This window comes from Mirounga angustirostris, unplaced genomic scaffold (genome assembly GCF_029215605.1).
Source record: "Mirounga angustirostris isolate CCGP_5_RB_7025 unplaced genomic scaffold, mMirAng1.0.hap1 SCAF_17, whole genome shotgun sequence".
NCBI classification, from domain to species: Eukaryota; Metazoa; Chordata; class Mammalia; order Carnivora; family Phocidae; genus Mirounga; species Mirounga angustirostris.
This window is the reverse complement of record NW_026991725.1, coordinates 24,660,875-24,680,197: the sequence shown is the minus strand read 5'-3', so window position 1 is coordinate 24,680,197 and position 19,323 is coordinate 24,660,875. Positions and strand designations below refer to the sequence as shown.

Here is a 19,323-nt window from a genome sequence, read left to right as displayed (position 1 = left end):
GAGCGTATGAGTTCTCCCTCCCACATGAATTACACTTCATCCTGAATGATGTTTAAATTTCAGAGATCCAGGAGACAAGATGGCCCCAAATAAAATTTGCTTCACCTTGCTGTGACTAAATGATCCTGTAAAACAGAACTAATCAAGGCTTTACTAGGGGTGTTCTCTGCTACTGTTTCCAGTAACACTGTGGGAAAGCATTCTGCTTAACTATTTTGTGTCCAGGCTCATTTTTTGTGTGTATTTGGTATGTTACTGTCCAGAATTGGGACAAGGGGTTCTGAGTTTCACGTGGAGGAACCAGGGATTTATGGAAAATTGATAAAGGGATTTGTGTGAAGAGATGACCACACCTGACAAGTGTATGAATCATCTTCAGTTAGTTAACTGTATTGACATTCTCCTATACCAGGTATTCAGTATTTAGTCCAAATTCCAGAAAGTTTTGTTCAAGAAAACCTTGAGCCCCTCTTGTCCCAGTAGAAAAGTGCTAATTTGTATGTGGGGGTGGGTATCATGTTTTGTTCATGAACTAAAAGTCATTGCATGAATTCACAAGGTATATTTAGAATCATAACAGAAGGACACCTGGGTGGCTCAGTCGGTTAAGCGTCCAACTCTTAATTTTGGCTCAGGTCATGATCTCAGAGTTGTGAGATTGAGCCCCATGCTGGGCATGGAGCCTGCTTAAGATACTTTCTCTCCCTCTGCCCCTCCTCCCCTCCCCAAAAAAGAATCACACACAGAAACGTCAGTCATTGATACTCAAAAGCAGAACCCCAGGAACTCTAGTTTGCTCTTCTTCGTTTCACCACATGGATCTGGTGATGGCTCCATATACATCACAATCTAATCCAGAAGATGTCCTTTCTGGCTGTGCACAGGCCAGGGGCTAGAAGAATGCCGTGAGATGTCTCAGTGTCCTCCTTGCTCTACTTGGCTGCAGAGTCTGTCTCACTGTGAGCTGATCACAGACGATGGAATTCGTCACCTGGGGAATGGGGCCTGCGCCCATGACCAGCTGGAGGTGATTGAACTGGACAACTGCCCACTAATCACAGATGCTTCCCTGGAGCACTTGAAGAGTTGTCACAGCCTCGAGCGGATAGAACTCTATGACTGCCAGCAAATCACACGGGCTGGGATCAAGAGACTCAGGGTAAAGACGGCTGCGCACTCCCCAGCTCTGGTGCTCTCGGCACCTTTTCTTCTTTCTTTTTTTTCCCTCCTCCATTTCCTTTTTGTTTGTTTGTGTTTGTTTTTGTTTCAGATTTAGATTTCTGTGATTTTTATATTTACTTGGACATTCAGCAAAGAGGAAAAAAAATGGAGAGCAAACCTAAGGGTAGTTTTTACCTGTTGTTCCAGATGGGAATTTAGTGAGAAAATACCCACTGAGGGAAAGAAAGTAGGTCTCCTCCCAGCAGAGTCTCTCCTGTAATGTCCAGGGCTTAATAACATGCCCAGAGTCAAACACACATGCCAGATTCAGGAAAGAAAGAAAGAACATAAAGAAAATACTTAGTTAAGTGGGATTTAAGACTTTAATTTGTATTTCCTTTCACATCAAACCCTTTTGCTGGGGTTCTTATTTTTTATTAAGTAGGGTTTTTTTTTTGTTTGGGTTTTTTTGTTTTGTTTTGTTTTTACCTTTTAGCCCCATTCTCCATACTAAAGAGACCCATGCATAGTCAAATGACTGGAAGACAGGTTGCCAGCAAGGAGGTTATAAAAGGATGGATGAATCTATGTTAGGTTATTCAGCTCAACAGACATTTATTGGAACATCTGCTTCACACCTGCTGTGGGAAAGGCACTGTGCTTAGTTAGGCCCTTACAACCAGTGTCTGAAAACATCCATGTTGGCCATATGGCATCTGAGTGCATAAAGGAGCACCAAACCTCATCTTGAGTTCCAGTTGGCCTTAGTTCCTCCTCTCCCTTCTGACCTAGAGGACTGAGAGCATAACTGCAGTGGGGAAGCCTTGCAGCCATATTCCTTCTACACCAAAAGACAGCCACAGGCCAACCAGAGCCTCTTCTATGGCCTCCTTGCAGTAGGGGTCCTAGACCTCCTTGGTTGTCCAGAATCTCTCCATCTCTGAGTCCTCAAGACTTTTTATCTGTTCTCAAATCATCACTTAACATTTTTTTGTTTTAATTTAGCTATTTAGGTCTAGACTGTTAAATTCCCTAAGAGCAGGGTTTCTGTGTTGACCATCTTTGTACCCCCTATGTAACTAGCACAGTGCCTTGAGTGTGGTAGGAATCCAGAAACCATTTATGTACTAAAAGCTAGCAGTATGTTTTAAAAGTGGATAATGAGGTTTTTAAGAAAATATCAGAAGAAACGTTGTCCACAGTGACTTGGAAAAAATTATTTTAAGCTTGTATAGTTTCTTTCAACTTTGGGAATCCAACTAGCAATCCCTTTGGGACGGGTTAAGAGATTAGTATGACGTTTTCCCTCAGTTTTATTATTAAAAAGCAGATACCAAAGTTATGTGAGCTATTTAGTCATTTAGAATAGCCTGGAATACTACAAAGCAGAACCCAGGTCTCTCAACATCCTGACCGGTACTCAGCCTCTGCCTTGCTTTCATGTTCACTCAGCCCCTGTGTTTTTTCTGAAAAGCAATGTTGCTCTTTCTGTTTTAGCCCTCTCTTAGTAATGTTTCTGTCTTGTTTCAGACCCATTTGCCCAATATTAAAGTCCACGCCTACTTCGCACCTGTCACTCCACCCCCATCAGTAGGGGGCAGCAGACAGCGATTCTGCAGATGCTGCATCATCCTATGACAATGGAGGTGGTCAACCTTGGTGAACTGAGTATTTAATGATACTTCTAGAGTTACAGTGGAGTCTCCAATGGAAGCAACCCCAGTGTTCTGGGCAAGGGTTACAAAGTGAGGGCAGCGTCCAGATCCCCAGAGCCACATATAACATGCAAACCCACCCTCACCCCCACCCACTCTAGTTCTATGACCAGGGGACTGAAGCCCACGCTGGCTTTATCAAGTGGATTGGTAAAACTTAACCATTCCTGTTGGACATGCCAAGAAGAAAATCATAGGCAAGGTGGAGGGAAGGGGGCATTCCAGCAAATGCAGTGTTACTGCTCCTGCCGTTTCTTCATTTTTTGAAGGGGTTTCTTTGGTGATTTTGGAACAGCAACTGCAGTCCTCCAGGGTCAAGGAAAGCATAGAAAAACAATATATGTTGTATCCAGGGACCAGAAAGAAAAATTCTTTGCATCCTATAAATGGTAGCCATCCCTCATGAGATGACTACAGAGCTTCTGTGCTTCCTTGTTCCCATGCCAACATGCTGAGCATGCTCCCAAAGAAGGCTCATCCATTCCTCCTCCTGTGTTTTTTAGTATTTGGCCCAGAGGTTTCCTAAAAGGTTGCACTGAAATCGCTGTGGTCCAAATGTGATTACTTACTCACTCAAATTGTCACTCTCTGTAGCACACTTGTGCACCTGTCTTTCGTTCTCTGTTGCTCCCTCCCGCACTCTTGCTCAGTCTGTCACCTGTTCATTGTCTGCTTACTCACACTCAATTGTTACTCTTTTGCCATTGTGTTTACAGTGTGCATTTTGGATGATTAGTTGGGGTTACCAAACATTTTTGAAAGAGACATTATCAATAAATATTTTTTTAATTCTAAATTTTACCATTAGGGGACCCTGCCTGAATCTTTGCCAGTCTGAAGGGAAACTATCACAAAACCAAGAAATGGTATGAGAAGAAATTGAGTTAAAATTATTTTGACGAAAACAAACTTTGCCTTTTGGTTTCTGTTATACCTTGTGATATATAATAATACGCATGATATGCACAATGTTCTCCCTGCACATTTTTCTTCCCGTCAGACTCCACTAACTTAATAAGGAGAGAGAAATGCATTATTAGTAAAGAGTGGAATGGCGAATCCCAAAACTGAGCCCAAAAGCACCCCCCACCCAAGCTCAGACATGTCGGGTGTTCACTGAAATCTAGGTGTGAGCAGTAGCATCCCTGATTTGTGTCTGTGAGGTTGTTTTGTTTTAGTAGGGGTGCTGCTAGAGTTGCTGTGCCATCTAGCTGGTCAGTTTCTCTCCCACCCCCCACCCCCCCACTCCCTTTCCAGCCTATCAGGGATATCAGAATGATCCTAGAACAGGTGGTCAGCTGTATGTCAGTGTTGGTGATGTATCTCGAATGTTGGCACCTCAAAGGACCAGACCATTTCAAAACCTATCAACCCTATCTTTCTTATGCTCCGGACTTCCCATGAATGAAATACAGGGGTAACCAGGTGAAGACTTTGAGAGGAAGCAGGGGGTTCACTCTCTCTGCCCAGCATGGTCAGCAGAACTGAAGGCAAGTATTCAGTGCCCATGACTCAGAGGCAAAGAAGAGGCTTCCTTCCTTCCCCCCAAAAGTCATAAAGGATGAGGGAACTAAAATGAGCTTCTAAAGTATAAGAAGTAGATTTCTAAACCCCAAAGTTAGAAACCTTATGTGGTTTTTAATAGGACACCTTTTTTTTTTCCTTTTGGTCTTTTAGGACATTATTGTGCAGTCTGCCGTGATCTTAGATCATCTTCTGCATGATCCAGGCTGTTAAAAGGCTTGTTGTAATGCTGCAGGTGCTGGCTCTTCATAAAGCATGACTTAGTTCTCCACAAGCAGTTCGAGGAAAGGACACTAGAAATCTGTACTGTCCACCATTATTTTGCATGTTAAATTTATTTTAAACGCTCAAATTACTTTTAGTTTTCATTCCCCCTTCCCCTTAACCTCTTTTCAAATTACCATGTGAAGAATATACTTAAATTTCATTTTTATTTGAGTATAGTTGGCATAAGGATATACCTTTTAAAGTGAGACTCACTCTCCTGGTTATACCCCACACATACAAATATACACACTTGCACACTCTTCCAGATGTGGTTAATATTCAGATCCCCAGGTCACTCATTCAAACAAAAGTAAAAAGAGGAATATTTAGGGGCCATCTGCTCTAACATATTAAGGCTTTTTTAGTATTGCATGAACAAATTGACTATAAAACCCTGATTGATTAGTGAGTATGGGTTTAAATTGCCCACCAGTTGAGGACATTAAGGTACTTCTTTACTTAAAAAGTACATAAATGTAAAAGACCCTATTCACCAGGACATGAACATCTTGGAAATGCCGTTTCTCAACTCAAAGAGTGGACCCACGTGCAGGGCCCTGTGGACTTGCTCAAGTGATCCCTACCTGTCTGGGCCAAGAGCACAGTCCAGTGAGAGAAAAAAGGAGTGTGAGCACTGTGCTTGTATGTGGTCAGGCCTTGCTCCTTTCGCAAGAAAGCTTCAGGCAGGCCCATCAAGCTTGGAAGGAAATAGATTTTTTATGCCAATCTGCAACCTACACTAGCTGATGAAATGTACCGGGAATTTAAGAACCCAGAACATGGTAAGTTTTGGTCAGGTGGAAAGGGCCCCGCCATCCTGTCTTAATATCAGGGATACTTTTGAAAATACAGTAAGGCTTCAGAGTTTAGGAAAGGCTTCTTGGCCCATTTGTCTGACTCCAGAGCCCCGGCCCTCTACGCCTTCTGTGATGAAGAAATACAAAGTGAATGGAGAGATTCGGGATAAGTCAGAAGGTACCCTCAGAGCTATTGCCTAGACCTGCAGGTAGCCAGAAGGGGTTATTGCTATGTCTGTGGAGAACGTTATTAAACATCCAGATCACCTCTTTTCCAAGCAGCCTTTCCCCCTACATTTTCCAGCATCATTTGCTACATCAGTATCTTTTCTGGCCTCTATACTGGCTCCATCAAGGTGATCCCAGCTTCTTCTTTTTTTTTTTTTTGGACTGCTCCCATTTTCTTCCTGTACTCATTCTTGTCTTCTATTTAAAGCCTCCGTCTCACTCCCAATGATGCTGCTGATTTATTCTCAACGTCTCCAATCTAGCTTCCTTTTTGGGTCCTTGTCCTGATCTAAGCAAAGTCTCTGGGCAGCCTTGAATACAGTAACTGTTGTGTGGTTCAGGCCATTTATCACCGGGTGGTCTTGGACGTTTGCTTACCAAATTTGAAATCACGCTGTTGGATATGTAAGAATATTTCTTAAATGATTTTTGTAAATTTCCACATCCATTAAGTTGATGTAGCAGACCTATAAGTCAGAAATTTTACATTTTCTTTACAGCACATATTTTAGAGGGACACCTGGCAAATATTTTTATGATGCTTTATTTTGGGCTTTCCAAACCATTTGAACTGTTGAGTACAGCTCTAATGCTACAGCAGTCGGGTTCTTTATTTCTCCTAATTGCCTTGTAAAATGCTTTGTTACCGGTTTGATGGCCCACTCATGCCGTGGGGGGTAAACAGGGTACGCGGGAACTTGTCCTGGTCTGAAGTTGTAGGGAAGTGTGAGAGTGGCACCGGAAGGAAGACGGGGCTGCCTGCCTGCCTGTGTGGACAGCGTATGTTCAGGGAACTGTGGTTTTGAAGAAGAGGAACACTTGTGGATCGTGGTTGACCCTTGGCCATTTAATGTTTATTGTGCTGAAAGTCACAGGCTTCTTATGACAGGTGCTACCAGTGTGAGAGGAGGGGCTTAAAGGAAATGGGTCTGTTCTGCCTTTCCCTCCTTGTGTGCATGGTCTAAGATTAGGTTTCCATCCCCATTGTGCATCCTGGCTGAGGGACTTTCAGTGGTATTCTTTGAGCTTCCGGAACTTTTTTTTTTTTTTAAGATTGCCTTCTTATGTGTCCACCAGTTCGAGGATCTTTAACCACCTCAAACCCAGGCAGTGTGAATGAGCTGAGACTTGTTTGAGACGAGGGGGAGGACGTTTGGTTGGAGGTCTTGAGGCAAACCCTCCCCTTTACAATGATCTTGGACCAAAGAACCCTAAAGTAGTAGGAGGGTGAGGGGAAATATGGAGTCTAAGCTTCTCGTCACCTTTATTTCTATCATAAACTTTAATTGTAATATTGGAAGATACAGAAAACTATATAATACCATGTCGGTTGGCTATAATTAACCCAGGTAATTTGGGAATAACATTTGGCTCTATTTGCTATATCCAGGTGCCCTAACTGAACAGCTTGGTTCTCCAGCAAAGAACATGCTGCTCTAAGCTTGCCCTCTCACTTGAGACAAACTCTACTTGCCAGAAACTACCATTTGAGGCAAGTGCTTTTTCTGCATGAAGGGCTTCTGCAGCTCCCCCTCACAAGGCAAGTCTCTCTCTTTGTCCATTTTTATTCTTAGGAACATCAGATCTGCATCTCTGAAGGCTTTGACCCTTAGGAGAGTCCATAAGAACCTCTCAGCTGAGTCTGAGTGAATCTTTGGAGCCCAACAGAATTACACTTAATTTTCAGCAGGAAAAAAAAAAAATGTCTTGGGTAAGCTCACATGTGGGATATTAAGAGAAATTCCATAATGTGCTTCTTCCATCTCTGCCTCATGCGTTTTTGAGTAAGCCCCCGGTGGAGTCTGGTTCGCAGGTGTTGAGTACCTCCTCAGCCAAGGTGTCTCACTGCCCTTTTAGGAAAAAGAAACATGAGCAACCAGAACTGTGTCAATGGACTCTTATTTTCTGTGTTTTTCAGTGTCTTGTTTTGAAGAATTGGGGTGGGGAAATGGTAATGAGATTGAAAGTAAAGGAGAGAATCGGCTCTGGAACTGGGGCACTTTGCTTCAGGTACAAGCATCTGTCCCGAATATATAGAAACACCTGCCTCACGCATGTGAGTAGATTTGCTTTCCTCTGCATCCCGTGAACTCCATGCCCTTCTCACCGGCACGGAGGGCTTCTGCCTACCACGCACCCGACCAGTCACCCAGATGGGGATTGGCACCCCCCGAAGAACCCCCAGTGCTTCTGGGTGTGGCTCCCCCCACCCAGGGCAGGAGCAGGTAGGCAGTGAATGAGAATCCCCACCCCAAGAAGAGATGGGAGAGGAGAGGTGTCCAGACACATACCTTTTCTCTTCTGCCACACCCCAAGAACCCAGGGAAATCTTTGAAGTAATGTCTTATTTATTGAAGTGGAAGAAGAAATCTTTGCCCCACGACGAAGTTCCGCTTGTCACTGTTGCTTACTGCTTATTTTCACTAATTCAAATCTGTCTCACTGCTGCTCACACACATGTGTTTCTTACCTTAGCCTAACCCTTCTCAGCCCCTGAAGTCATTATTTCTGTGTTGTTTTTCTTTCTTTCTTTCTTCCTTTTTTTTTCTTATGGCACTAGTGAACGACAACCGAAAGTCTTAGAAAATCCTAACTTGAAAAAGGAGTCTCTAACTGGCATGGTTTGATTAATTACTTTACCCCCCCACACACACCCCCCCAAAGACTTGAATGATTTTCTTTCCTAGAGCTATATAATAGACCTGTAAAAAGTGAAACCTTTGCTGCTGCTTTTCTGGGTTTACATGTTTTTTCCTGCCCTTAAGAATCTTACCTGTGCTTCTCTGATGACTGTTACTTTCTAATAAGTGCAGGAAGGAGGTGAGCCTGAGATTTCTTCTCTTACTCCCCTCCTCACCCTACCCCCAAACTCCATGCTAACCTCTAACACACGTAAGCTCCGTGGGGCGGGGGGCTCAGGAGCTGCGTGGGGGGTCTTTTCTCCCCCTGCCGTGGCTCTGCTCTCGCAGCCGGCCCCTGAGGATCTGTGACTGCCCCGTCTGAAGGCTTGGAAGGGTTACGGCCGGGTGATCGGCCCGGGGGAGAAAGTCCTCTTCTGCCTTTTGCCTTCTTCCATTCCTGTTTAATGACTCAGCCTTCAGCTGCCTCCCACCCTGGCTGCCTCCTTTTTCCTACCAGGAATTGCTTCCAGGTAACTTGCCTCAGGCAGTTTCCGGCTGCTCTCCTCAGCCTTGCCCACCTTCCCGTGACCCTGAGAGCACAGATCTGTGCGGAGCTCAGCTGGGAGGACCACCCCTGCCTGTCAGACTCTGCCCGAGGATGGAGATGGGTGGGCAAATGGTGCTGCGGGAGAAATTTTTACCTTCAAACCAGGCTGTTCCATCCCTGCACTAACCCCCTCGGACCCCTCTCCCCCTGAGGGAACAGAAGGCAGAGGATGGTTGACTGGCAGGGTCTGATCCCAAACCTTGCTGTGGCCTCAGCCTCCTGCAGCCATTCGGCCTGCCCCGGAGTGCTTCAGTGTGCGGGAGCTGCCGCTGACTTGTTTCTCCACCAGGCCTGCCCCCCGCGCTCAGCCGCTCCCTGGGCTGACCCGGTCCCCGACTCGGTGACTGAACACCAGGCTCCATTAGCTGTCTAAGTGACTGCTTCCACCCAATACTTTTGGCGCTTGAGGATGGGGGGAGGGAGGGTTATTTAAAATAAAATCCAAGGTGGCAGTAGAGGATTCCTTTTGCTTTAAAATCTTTGGACTAAAAGAAAAATGTTTTTTATATATAAATATATAAAGTAAATTGTTATGTAACTATTACTGTTTCCTGTATGTTCTAATTTTGTCTTATGATGTAATTAAAGGAAATAAGCTGTGAAGACTTCTCATTTTGCCGGGGAAATAGCCTGACTCGGAGCTGTGATTCTTAACTTCCTTGAACTCTGGAACTGCAAAGGCTCCCGAGGCTGAATGAAGGGGCTTCTTTTTGGCATCCTTGTATTTGTTTAGTATTCTTTGATTGATACCCTTTATTTATTAATAGGCTTAATACCTTTTTAAGAGCCGTTAATACCCTGAACTCCACCTGCCTCTGAAGACGTGATATAAGTCAGAGTTTCTAAAAAACCTTTGTTTTAATTCATTTGACAGCAGCAGTTCAACCTGAGTCCCCTCTCTGTGCAGAGCATTGCCCTCACCTTGACTAGGAAGGAATGATGATGGAGAAGTGTAATAGTTAAACAGGCTCCAAGCCGGAGTGCCTGACTTCCACCCGAACGACCTCAGCCAGTTGACCCTTCCATCTCCGTTCCTCATTGGTAGAGCGGGGATAACAGTACCTGCTTTAGAGTGTGAAGATTAAAAAAGATAACAATGACACATGGCAGATACTTGTTACCTGCTTTTATTCCCTTCGTGTCAACAGATATTTCAGGATCTAGTCTGTGCTAGAGGCTCCTAGGTTGAGAGATACACAAAAGTTAATGCAGTGGGGTCCCTGTCCTTTTGATGGAAATGAGCAGTGGAGCCAAGTCAGCAAGCTGAATTTCAATCTCAAGTTATCTGCCCTGTTGTGAAACACCCTTGGGGAGCCCTGTGGAATTATAGGCCCCCTCAGTAATAACTGAGGTAAATGATCAATAAGGAATTAAGCAGATATTTTTAAGAGGGCACATTGGCCTGTCTTCCACTCCATGCATATGGGTTTTCTCTTTTCAGTGTTTGAAATTTCTTAAAGATTTATTTTAGTTATTAATTTTTTTTTTTTTTTTTTGGAGAGAGAAGATCTCCAACAGACTCCTGATTGAGTGCTGAGTGCAGAGCGCCAACATGGGGCTCAGTCTCACAACCCTGAAATCATGACCCCCGAGTCAAAATCAAGAGTTGGAGGCTCATTCAGTTAGTTGAGCGTCGTTTGAGCGTCAGGCTCTTGGTTTCGGCTCAGGTCGTGATTTCATGGACATGAGATGGAGCCCTGAGCTGGGGTCAGCGAGGAGTCTGCTTAGGACTCTCTCCCTGCCCCCCGCCCCCACTCTCACGCATGTGCACACGCACGCTCTCTCAAATCTTTTTTAAAAATGAGCAGAATAAGATACAGCTCATTGCCATTTTTTTTTTAATTAAAGACTTTATTTATTTGACAGAGGCACAGCGAGAGAGGGAACACAAGCAGGGGGAGTGGGAGAGGGAAAAGAAGGCCTCCCACCGAGCAGGGAGCCCGATGTGGGGCCTGATCCCAGGACCCTGGGATCATGACCTGAGCCAAAGGCAGACGCCCAACGACTGAGCCACCCAGATGCCCCACCATTTTTTTTTTTTTAACGTTTTATTTTTTAGGGGCACCTGGGTGGCTCAGTCAGTTAAGTGTCTGCTTTTGGCTCAGGTCATGATCCCAGGGTCCTGGGATCAAGCTCCACGTCAGACTCCCTGCTCATAAATAAAATTCCCTACCCTGAAGAGTTTTCTATTCCCTTCATTCCTTTAAAAAAACAAAAAGGATTTTTTTTTTTTTAAGATTTTATTAATTTATTTGACAGAGACACAGCAAGAGAGGGAACACAAGCAGGGGGAGTGGGTGAGGGAGAAGCAGGCTCCCCGCTGAGCAAGGAGCCCGATACGGAACTCGATCCCAGGACCCTGGGATCATGACCTGAGCCGAAGGCAGACGCTTAATGACTGAGCCACCCAGGTGCCCCAGGATTTTTTTTTTAAGATTTTATTTATTTATTTGAGAGAGAGAGAGAGAGAGAGCCGGGGGAGGGGCAGAGGGAGAAAGAGAAGCAGACTCCCTGCTGAGCAGGAAGCCTGACATGGGCTCCATCCAGGGACCCCAGGATCATGACCTGAGCAGAAGGCAGACCCTTAACTGACTGAACCACCCAGGTACCCTACATCTCTAGAAGTTTTAAATAAGCACAGTGATTTGATAGTTGAATGGTCTTTTAGAGGCTTTAGTGATTAGTTTTTGCCCAAACTAGTTGGGAAAAAAAAAAAATCCATCCAGATTTATTTATTCCTCTGTCTCAGACTCCATGCTTTGCCCTAGTCTATAGTTTAAGTAAGGAGAAAACATTTCCCCAAGAGGACCAAAACACCAAGGAAATTGAACAAGCATTGAACAACATATTAAATATATATGCCTTTTAGAATTAACTATTAATATTAAGGAAAGGAAAGGGTGAATACAATTTTAAATAAACGTGAATCAATGCGCCCAGTGTTCAGGCAGCACTGCTTGGGGCAAAGGCGCCTTATCCATATTGGCAGGTTCCATGCCTCTCAGGCATGAGCTTGAGCTTGGGAGGCTGTGCCCAGGTTCCATCAAATGAGCAGAGAGATGGGAGCCTGGGGGCTGCTCCCCTCCTCTCTAGGGGTAGGACATCCCGCTTCACCCAGAGCCGGATGAAGCAGCTGAGGATTTAAGCAAGGCTTCTGGTGAACGTGGGGCCCCCGAGAACCAGGCTGGCATCAGTCTCCTACTCTTGCAGCAGGATGTCCCTGGGCCTAGGTGAGAACCAGGTAGTAGCCATCTGGATTCTGCACTGGAAGCAATGAAAAGGGCACCACTGGGATGAGACAAGCCGAGCACCACTTCTGTGCTGCTCCCAAACCAAGCAGCGGGGAGTGCGCCTGCCACCCCCCAGTGTTCCTCCTACCCCAACTCGAGGAAGCCTCCCTCTGTCCTGTAGGAGGGATAGAGGGCACGCATCTGAATAACCAGCACCATAAGCCAAGTGGCCAGAGGCGCTCTGTGCCAGGGGATGTCCAGCAAGCATCTTCTGCATTGTAGGATGGTGGGAGTGGGGCAGAAGAGAGAGGGGGCCTTACTTTCCCCTCTATTAAATTCCCTGACCCAGACACTGGGACGTTTTATCCCTGAGCGGTAAATAGCTGCCCTGCAGCCGCGTGCATCTGTCCCTTTGACACCAACAAAGCTGGCATTCAGATGTTTCCAGTTGACTGGAACGCAGCACTGGCCCCGCCCCACCCCCAGCATACACACACCTTCAAGGAACCTTTTAATCTCATTTTAGGAGACAATATAAACACAATCTTGCCCTTTCTAGGGCCTGCCAGATACACTTCTCTCCCCTCCAAAACCCCTACCTTTTTTCACCACAGCCACAAAGTATGATTCATCCTTAAGATTCTGAACCACCTGCAGGGGAGAAGGGGTCACTGAGACAGTGCTGTTCTTAAAGCCAAACGGAAGAAGCCAGGGCAGGGAGAGGGGCCTGAGGTGGGAGAGGGATCAAGGCCCTTGTGGGGCCTGGCAAGAGCCGGGGCTCACCTACCTGGTCACTGAGGAGAATTAGGACGCCCCCAGGGCCTTGGTGAAAGAGGTAGTGGATCTGATTGGCCGGGAGGGCCAAGAGCTCAGCCAGTTTCCCCATCAGCTCAACAGCACTGAGTTCATCTAGAAAGATCTCTTGATAAAAGCCTGGGGGTGTGGGCAGCACAGGGCAGGGATCAGTATATGTGTGCGGCGGGGGGGGGGGGGGGGGGGGGGGGAGCTGAGGGAGCCCCAGAGACCAGGAAGAAGGAGAGGGCAAGGTGACAGCCTCTTGGGGAGTGGGGGCAGGAAGGAGTAAAGAAGCAAAAAGGTTTATAAATCCACTTAATCCTCACCTATTCCTCAGCTTTGGGGAGGCCTCAGACCGAGGGGAGCCCCCAACTTAAAAAGGGGGGACACCTACATGCAAATGACTGAAACCCAAATACAATGATTATAATGTTCTAATCCCACGTATCAACAATGACAAAGTCAGATGGGTTTGGGGAGTAGAACATGGAGGAGTAAGCCCAGGGGACATCTTGGAAGGAGAGGACTGATCTGGTCATGGAAGACGGGAATGCCAAGGAAGGCATGCTGGGTCCCAGGAATGATGGAGGATCACCCTCTCCCCAGGCCGGAAGAGGTTTCGCGCAGCCACACCTGAATCTCGCCCGGAGAGAGAGGCCAGAACCTCACCTGAGTCAGGGTTCTTAGGAACCTCGTTCTCTTGCCTAGAGGCCTCCCGAGCCACATACAAAGTCCGCCGGTGACGAATGGGCCTGGGCCAGGAAAACAGTTTACCTATCAACACTTCATACCTAAATTAACAGCCCCCTCCCTGGGAGGGATCCCGCCTCCTCCCAGGTCTCCAGGGAGGGAGGTCACCACTCATTTCTTAGAAATTTAATGAATGCTGGACCCTGCAGGGAGAGATGAGAAAAATCCATCTCTGTCCTCAGAAATGGAGTGATGCGGGTGGGATGGCTACAGAAAAAGATCACAGGAGCCTCACTTTCTAGCCCATCCCTGCCATCTTTGCTCTGTGACCCCAGGGAGGTCACTGTCCGTGGGCCTCAGTTTCTTCCTCTGTAAAAAGAGGGTATGGGACTAAGTGGTCTTTAAGGTACCTTCCAGCTTGAACATGCCATGAGACACAACCATTAGCCAAGTTGGTAAACGCCACTACAGAGGGAAAGGGATTCTGGTTGGCAGTGCGCGGCACCTGGCTCTAAGAGCGTTGAAAAGGCGGATCCCATCAGCAGCCCCGCAGATCTGGATAAGGTCCTGGCGGGTAAGCTTCAGCAGATCAGTGCCTGCAGAGTCAGACAGGGCCCGATTGGGGGAAGAGGCCTGGGGTCAAGGGTGGCAAGGGATACAACCCAACATTAGTCTACAAATCGCCCTAGCATGTCCAGACATGGGGATCAAACTTGGATTCAAATCCCAGTTCTGCCCCTTGCTTGTTAGCTATGTGTCTTTGGGCAAGTTATTTAACCTCTCTGAGCCCCATCCGCATGGGTAGTATATAAATTATATGGGGTGATACAGGAGAAGAGAGCCAAGCAGGCATAGTGCCTGGCAACTCTCAGTCCTAGAGAGAAGTTAGCTGAAGAACACACAGCAAGCCAGGCCACAGGCAGGCGTCCTGCCCTCAGCCCCCTACAGGTAAGGTCCCTGCCGGACCCCAGCCTCACCAGTGAAGTTGGCCAGCACCCGGCAGTAGCTGGAGAACTGGTGCCGATGCAACCACTGCTGCGTCTCTAGGATGGAGGCTCCAGGGTTCAGATCCTGCGGCACGAAGAGGACAGTCCAGGTTGTCACCATGGGCGCACGGACTGAGAACGGGGTAGGAGAGACACAGCCCCCTGCCCTCGGCGGGCCCGCGTCTGAGAGCCCGCAGGCTCATCGCCCAGTCCTCTCAGCAGTTTGGCCATCTGCGGCCATACAAGCTCTGTCCAGCAGGGGGCAGCGCCACCCCATTCCGGAGAGGCCGCCGAAGCCCCGAGGAGGCTTTGAGACACAGGTGGGGGGATTGGAAAGGCAAGACGCACCTCAGCGGGGCTGCCCCCCAAGGTGTCCAAGGCGAACGGCGGGGAGGAGCAGAGCCTGCGGGGGAGCAGAGAGTCGGCAGTGCAGCCAGCCCCCAGCGCCACCCCCCCTTCCCTGGGAGGCAGAGCTTGCTGGGGTCCCCCCCCCCCGCCCCACGGGTTACCCAAAGGCCACAGAGCTGAGCCTCTTGCCCTCAGCCGCACCCTCGACCCCGCCCCTCCCCGGATGCCTGGGCTGTGGGGCTCTTCTGTTCGCGCTCAGCCCGGAGGCCCGAGCGGGGCCCACCGCGCCTCACCTCCCCGGGGACAGGGGCTTGCAGCCGTGGGGAGACGTCAGAGCAAGAGGGCTGAGCGGCGAGGAGGGCCCTGCCCTGGGGTCCGGCCACGGCGAACACTGTGGGGCAAACAAGCCGCAAGGTTCCGCCTACACGCTCCGAGGCCAGGGGCGGCTCTTCCCTCGCCTCCGTCGGGCGGGAGCTGACGGGGGGCGGGGGGGGGCGCCCGGGGCCACACTTGGCCCCCGCCCTAGGAGGCCCGGACGAGTGGACCAAACGCCACTCAAGGGAAGAGAGTAAACCAGCCCGCCGGGCTGGCGGGGGGAGCTGGGGAAGCTTCCAGGAGCCGCTAGCCAGAAGCGGCCGCAGGAAGGGCCACGCTCCAGGCAGAGGGCGCCGCGGCGAGGCGGCCGATGGCGGGAGCGGGCGAGGCCGCCCGGGAGGCTGCAAGGCGTTCGCGCCTGAGCCTTGACCACACGGTGCGGCTTTGTCCTTGCAGGGAACAGGCGGAATCAGTGGGGATTGGGATGGTCCTGCCGCAGCCACGGCCCTCAGGCCTCAGTTTCCCGGCACGCGCAACGAGGACCCTTCCTCCAAACCCGCTCTGCGGCGCGCGGCGCCCCGCCACACACCTCGGCGAACACCGTGCTCGCACAGGCGGCCTGGTACTGGTGTCTCTCCCGCAGGGGCTGTTTCTCCAGCTTCGCCCGGTCTGTTTTCAGCTTGCGGTCAGCTCCTTTGGGCTACAGGCGAGGGACAAGGGCAGCTCAGAGCGCCCCCCCCTTACCTGCCCCCTTCTCACTACAGAAGGGGCCCCAAGCAAGAGATCAAGGCCCCATCCCTCTGTGCATAGACAAGGGGCTGCGGGCCGAGCAGGGTGACAGTCCTGAGGGGGAGGGGGAGGGGCCTGCCTGTACCTTGAACACCTTGATGAGGCACCCCGCTGAGTGCAGGTGCTCAGGTGGAAGGTCCTTGTCGCTGGGCTTGAAAGTGTCAATCTGGAGGCGGAAGGGGACACCCTTCTCCCCACCTTTCTTCCGAGGAGTGAACTCGGTGCTGATGCAGTGAACCTGAGGTGAAGAAGAAGCAAAGAGAAAGCAGGGTGACTCCAGGTCCCACCCACATTCAAGCAAGTCCACCTTCAAACCTGTCACCTGCCTGCCACCTGTCAGCCTTTTACCACGGCAACTTTCCATCCCCAACTGCAGTTTATTTCTTTTTTTTTTTTTAAGATTTTATTTATTTATTTGAGACAGAGAGAATGAGAGAGAGAGAGCACACGAGAGGGGGGAGGGTCAGAGGGAGAAGCAGGCTCCCCGCCGAGCAGGGAGCCTGATGCGGGACTCGATCCCGGGACTCCAGGATCATGACCTGAGCCGAAGGCAGTCGCTTAACCAACTGAGCCACCCAGGCGCCCTGCAGTTTATTTCTTAATGCGTACCTTTATTAGGTTCTTTCCCTTGTTCAAAATCCTTCAGTAGCTCCCCATGGTTATGGGATGAGAAGCAAAGTTCCTGACCCTCATGTTTGAGCCCCTTAAAGAGTCATGTCAAGCCTCTCTGCATGGCTGCTCTCTCTCCCCCATCAGAGAACACACTGACCCACCGAGCCAGCCTAATCGTGGCCCCCAATACACTTGCATAGTTCTCCCTAGAATCTTCTACCTGAAAAGCAATGCCTGCTCCTATCTAAGCCAAAATGCCCCATTCCAGGGTAGAGTTGCCAGTTAAAATGCAGGCATGCCCTGTTAAATTTGAATTTCAGGTAAACAACAATTTTTTAGTATAAATATATCCCAAATATTTCGTGGGACATTCCTCCCCTCACCCCATGGGACATTCTTTTTTTTAATTATTTAAAGATTTTTATTTATTTATTTGACAGAGAGAGACACAGCAAGAGAGGGAACACAAGCAGGAGGAGTGGGAGAGGGAGCAGCAGGCTCCCCGTTGAGCAGGGAGCCCGATGCGGGGCTCGATCCCAGGACGCTGGGATCAGGACCTGAGCTGAAGGCAGATGTTTAACGACTGAGCTACCCAGGCGCCCCTAGACCTCACTCTAATGGCTACATAATTTCTAGTGTATGTCTGCACTCAAACTTATGTAAAAGTCAATTGTCTTCCAACGTGCATTTTGAATGTTTAAAGTCTTTGAATATGAGAAAGAGCGCTGCTATGAAGGGCTGGTCACTATATCTTCATGTAGGGAGCCCCTGGGTGGCTCAGTCGTTAAGCATCTGCCTTTGCCTCAGGTCATGGTTCCAGGGTTCTGGGATCAAGTCCCGCATCGGGCTCCCTGCTCAGAGGGGAGTCTGCTTCTCCCTCTCCCTCTGCCTGCCACTCTGTCTACTTGTGCTCTCTCTTTCTCTGTCAAATAAATAAATAAAATCTTTAAATATATATATCTATATCTATATCTATATATATATATATATCTTCATGTACTTATTAAACACTGCTGTAGGATGAATTTCTTGAGATGGAACCACTGGGGGGCTGGCACCTGGGTGGCTCAGTCAGTTAGGTGCCTGACTCTTGGTTTCAGCTCAGGTCATGATCTTGGGGTCTTGAGATCAAGTCCTGCTTTGGGCTCTGTGCTGGACGTGGAGCCTGCTTGGGACTCTTTTCCTCTGCCGCCCCCCCCAAATAAATAAATAAATCTTAAAAAAAAAAAAAAAGGAATGACAGGGTAGAATGCTAGGAACATAAAATTCAATAAATTTTGCCCAAGTGCCATTCTACCCACAGAATGAGTGCACAATTTCTTCTAATTTTTTTTTTAAGGAGCTAGAAGTTTATTGAATACACCGCAAGAGGGCAGCAGGCAGACAGCAGAGAGGCCGTCTGCCTCCCCAAACTACTTCTTCACCAATAAGTCTTTTTTTAAGTCTTTGCCATATATATATATATGCATTTAATTAACATTTTCTGAGGTTGAGTTTGAACTGTCTACATTTATTGGTAATTTGTATCCTTCTTGTCTGCTTATATCCTTTGCCTATTTTTCTACTGAGCTTTCATCTACTTTTTCTTATTGATATATGAGAACTTTTTATATATTGAGGATATAAAGCATTATAGGTCACATGACAACTATTTTTCCCATTTGATGTCTCCTTTTAATTTTGCCTATGTACTGCAGACCATTACTTTTTATGAAGCTAAGTTCTGTCCTGAGTTTTCTAGCTTCTTCCAATGCTTTAAGGTTTAACAAGTTCTTCCTTGTGGTGAGATTCAATAAACATTTAGTCATATTTTATCTTCAAGGTGCTTTCTGGAAGCGGTTTGTTCTTACTGTTCCCTCACCCCCACCCAAACTCACCTTCCTTTCCCACCTAGGCTCCTGCCACTCCCATTTGACCTCAAGCCTCCTCCCAGTCCCAGCTTCAGACTCACCTGCAGGAAGAGGGAGGTCCTCTTGGTCGGGTCCCAATGAAACTCCACTGTGTTGAGTTGTGAGGGCAGCACCTGGGGTTCTATCAGCCCCACGGACAGTGGCACATCTGTAGGCACGGGGTGGCAAGCAGGGAGCAAGCCTCAGCCTCCCTGCCCGCCCCTGCCATCCACGTGGCCTTCCAAGCCAGAAAGCGGCCCTGAAGGGTCCCTGGTCCCTCCCCATTCACCGATGTCCAGGATGCGGTCCCCTGGCCGGCTCCATCTCCACCCATCCAGCTGCTCTTGCTCTGTGTACTGCAGGCGCCGGTCGTGGAAAACCACACGCACCACGCTCTGGAGGCACAGGAAGTCACGGCTCACAGGTCAGAGGGTGCCTGGGCATTTGGGAACCAGTTCCCACCGCTGGGGTAGGCCAACCATCCCACCCTCCTCGCCCCCACCTTGCTTCCCACCTTCACGGGTCATAAGCACTTAGATCGCTAGGTCCGTGTCCAGACGCCCACCTGCCACTCACTAGCTATGAAACTGGGGAAGTGACCTAGACACCCTGAACCTCAGTTTCCTTATCTGTGAAATGGGGGAGTTAATCCTTTCCCACTCTTGGCCACTCTACTTGTTTCTTTTCTTGCTGCACTTTTCAATTTGCAATTGGTAAATCGATTTGTTATTGCATATAACTTGTTTAAT

General features: G+C 48.4%; 2 protein-coding genes across 4 annotated transcripts in view; one reads left to right on the top strand and one right to left on the bottom strand.

The window, feature by feature from the left end:
- Window positions 1–10,022, top strand: part of FBXL20 (F-box and leucine rich repeat protein 20) — a 100,950-nt gene extending 90,928 nt beyond the window's left edge. For all 3 annotated transcript variants that reach the window (XM_045888992.3, XM_045888993.3, XM_054510828.2), the window contains exons 14-15: window positions 947–1,159; window positions 2,692–10,022. In XM_045888992.3, coding sequence (XP_045744948.1) covers window positions 947–1,159; window positions 2,692–2,799 — 321 coding nt within the window. In that variant the 3' untranslated portion in view covers window positions 2,800–10,022. The remainder of the gene's footprint in view (window positions 1–946; window positions 1,160–2,691) is intronic.
- Window positions 10,023–11,061: 1,039 nt separating this feature from the next.
- LOC123854734 (transcription factor CP2-like protein 1) lies at window positions 11,062–19,056 on the bottom strand. The gene is made up of 13 exons (XM_064583304.1): window positions 19,037–19,056; window positions 18,864–18,991; window positions 18,637–18,743; window positions 16,159–16,311; window positions 15,874–15,984; window positions 15,263–15,390; window positions 14,970–15,024; window positions 14,613–14,706; window positions 14,141–14,231; window positions 13,615–13,697; window positions 12,938–13,083; window positions 12,750–12,801; window positions 11,062–12,184 (listed from the first exon to the last, which is right to left on the bottom strand). The coding sequence occupies exons 1-13, from the start codon at window positions 19,054–19,056 to the stop codon at window positions 12,147–12,149; spliced, it is 1,206 nt and encodes a 401-aa protein (XP_064439374.1). The 3' UTR covers window positions 11,062–12,146.
- Between the last annotated feature and the right edge of the window lie 267 nt (window positions 19,057–19,323).

What these genes read in the sequence shown, in the direction of transcription:
- LOC123854734 (XM_064583304.1), bottom strand. Translation starts at nt 19,056, where the DNA reads ATGGTTGGCCTACCCCAGCG. An exon ending in TGGGGGGCAGCCCCGCTGAG is followed by an intron (nt 14,707 to 14,969) that starts GTGCGTCTTGCC and finishes TTCGTGCCGCAG; the next exon opens with GATCTGAACCCTGGAGCCTC. An exon ending in TCCTAAGAACCCTGACTCAG is followed by an intron (nt 13,084 to 13,614) that starts GTGAGGTTCTGG and finishes CCACACCCCCAG; the next exon opens with GCTTTTATCAAGAGATCTTT.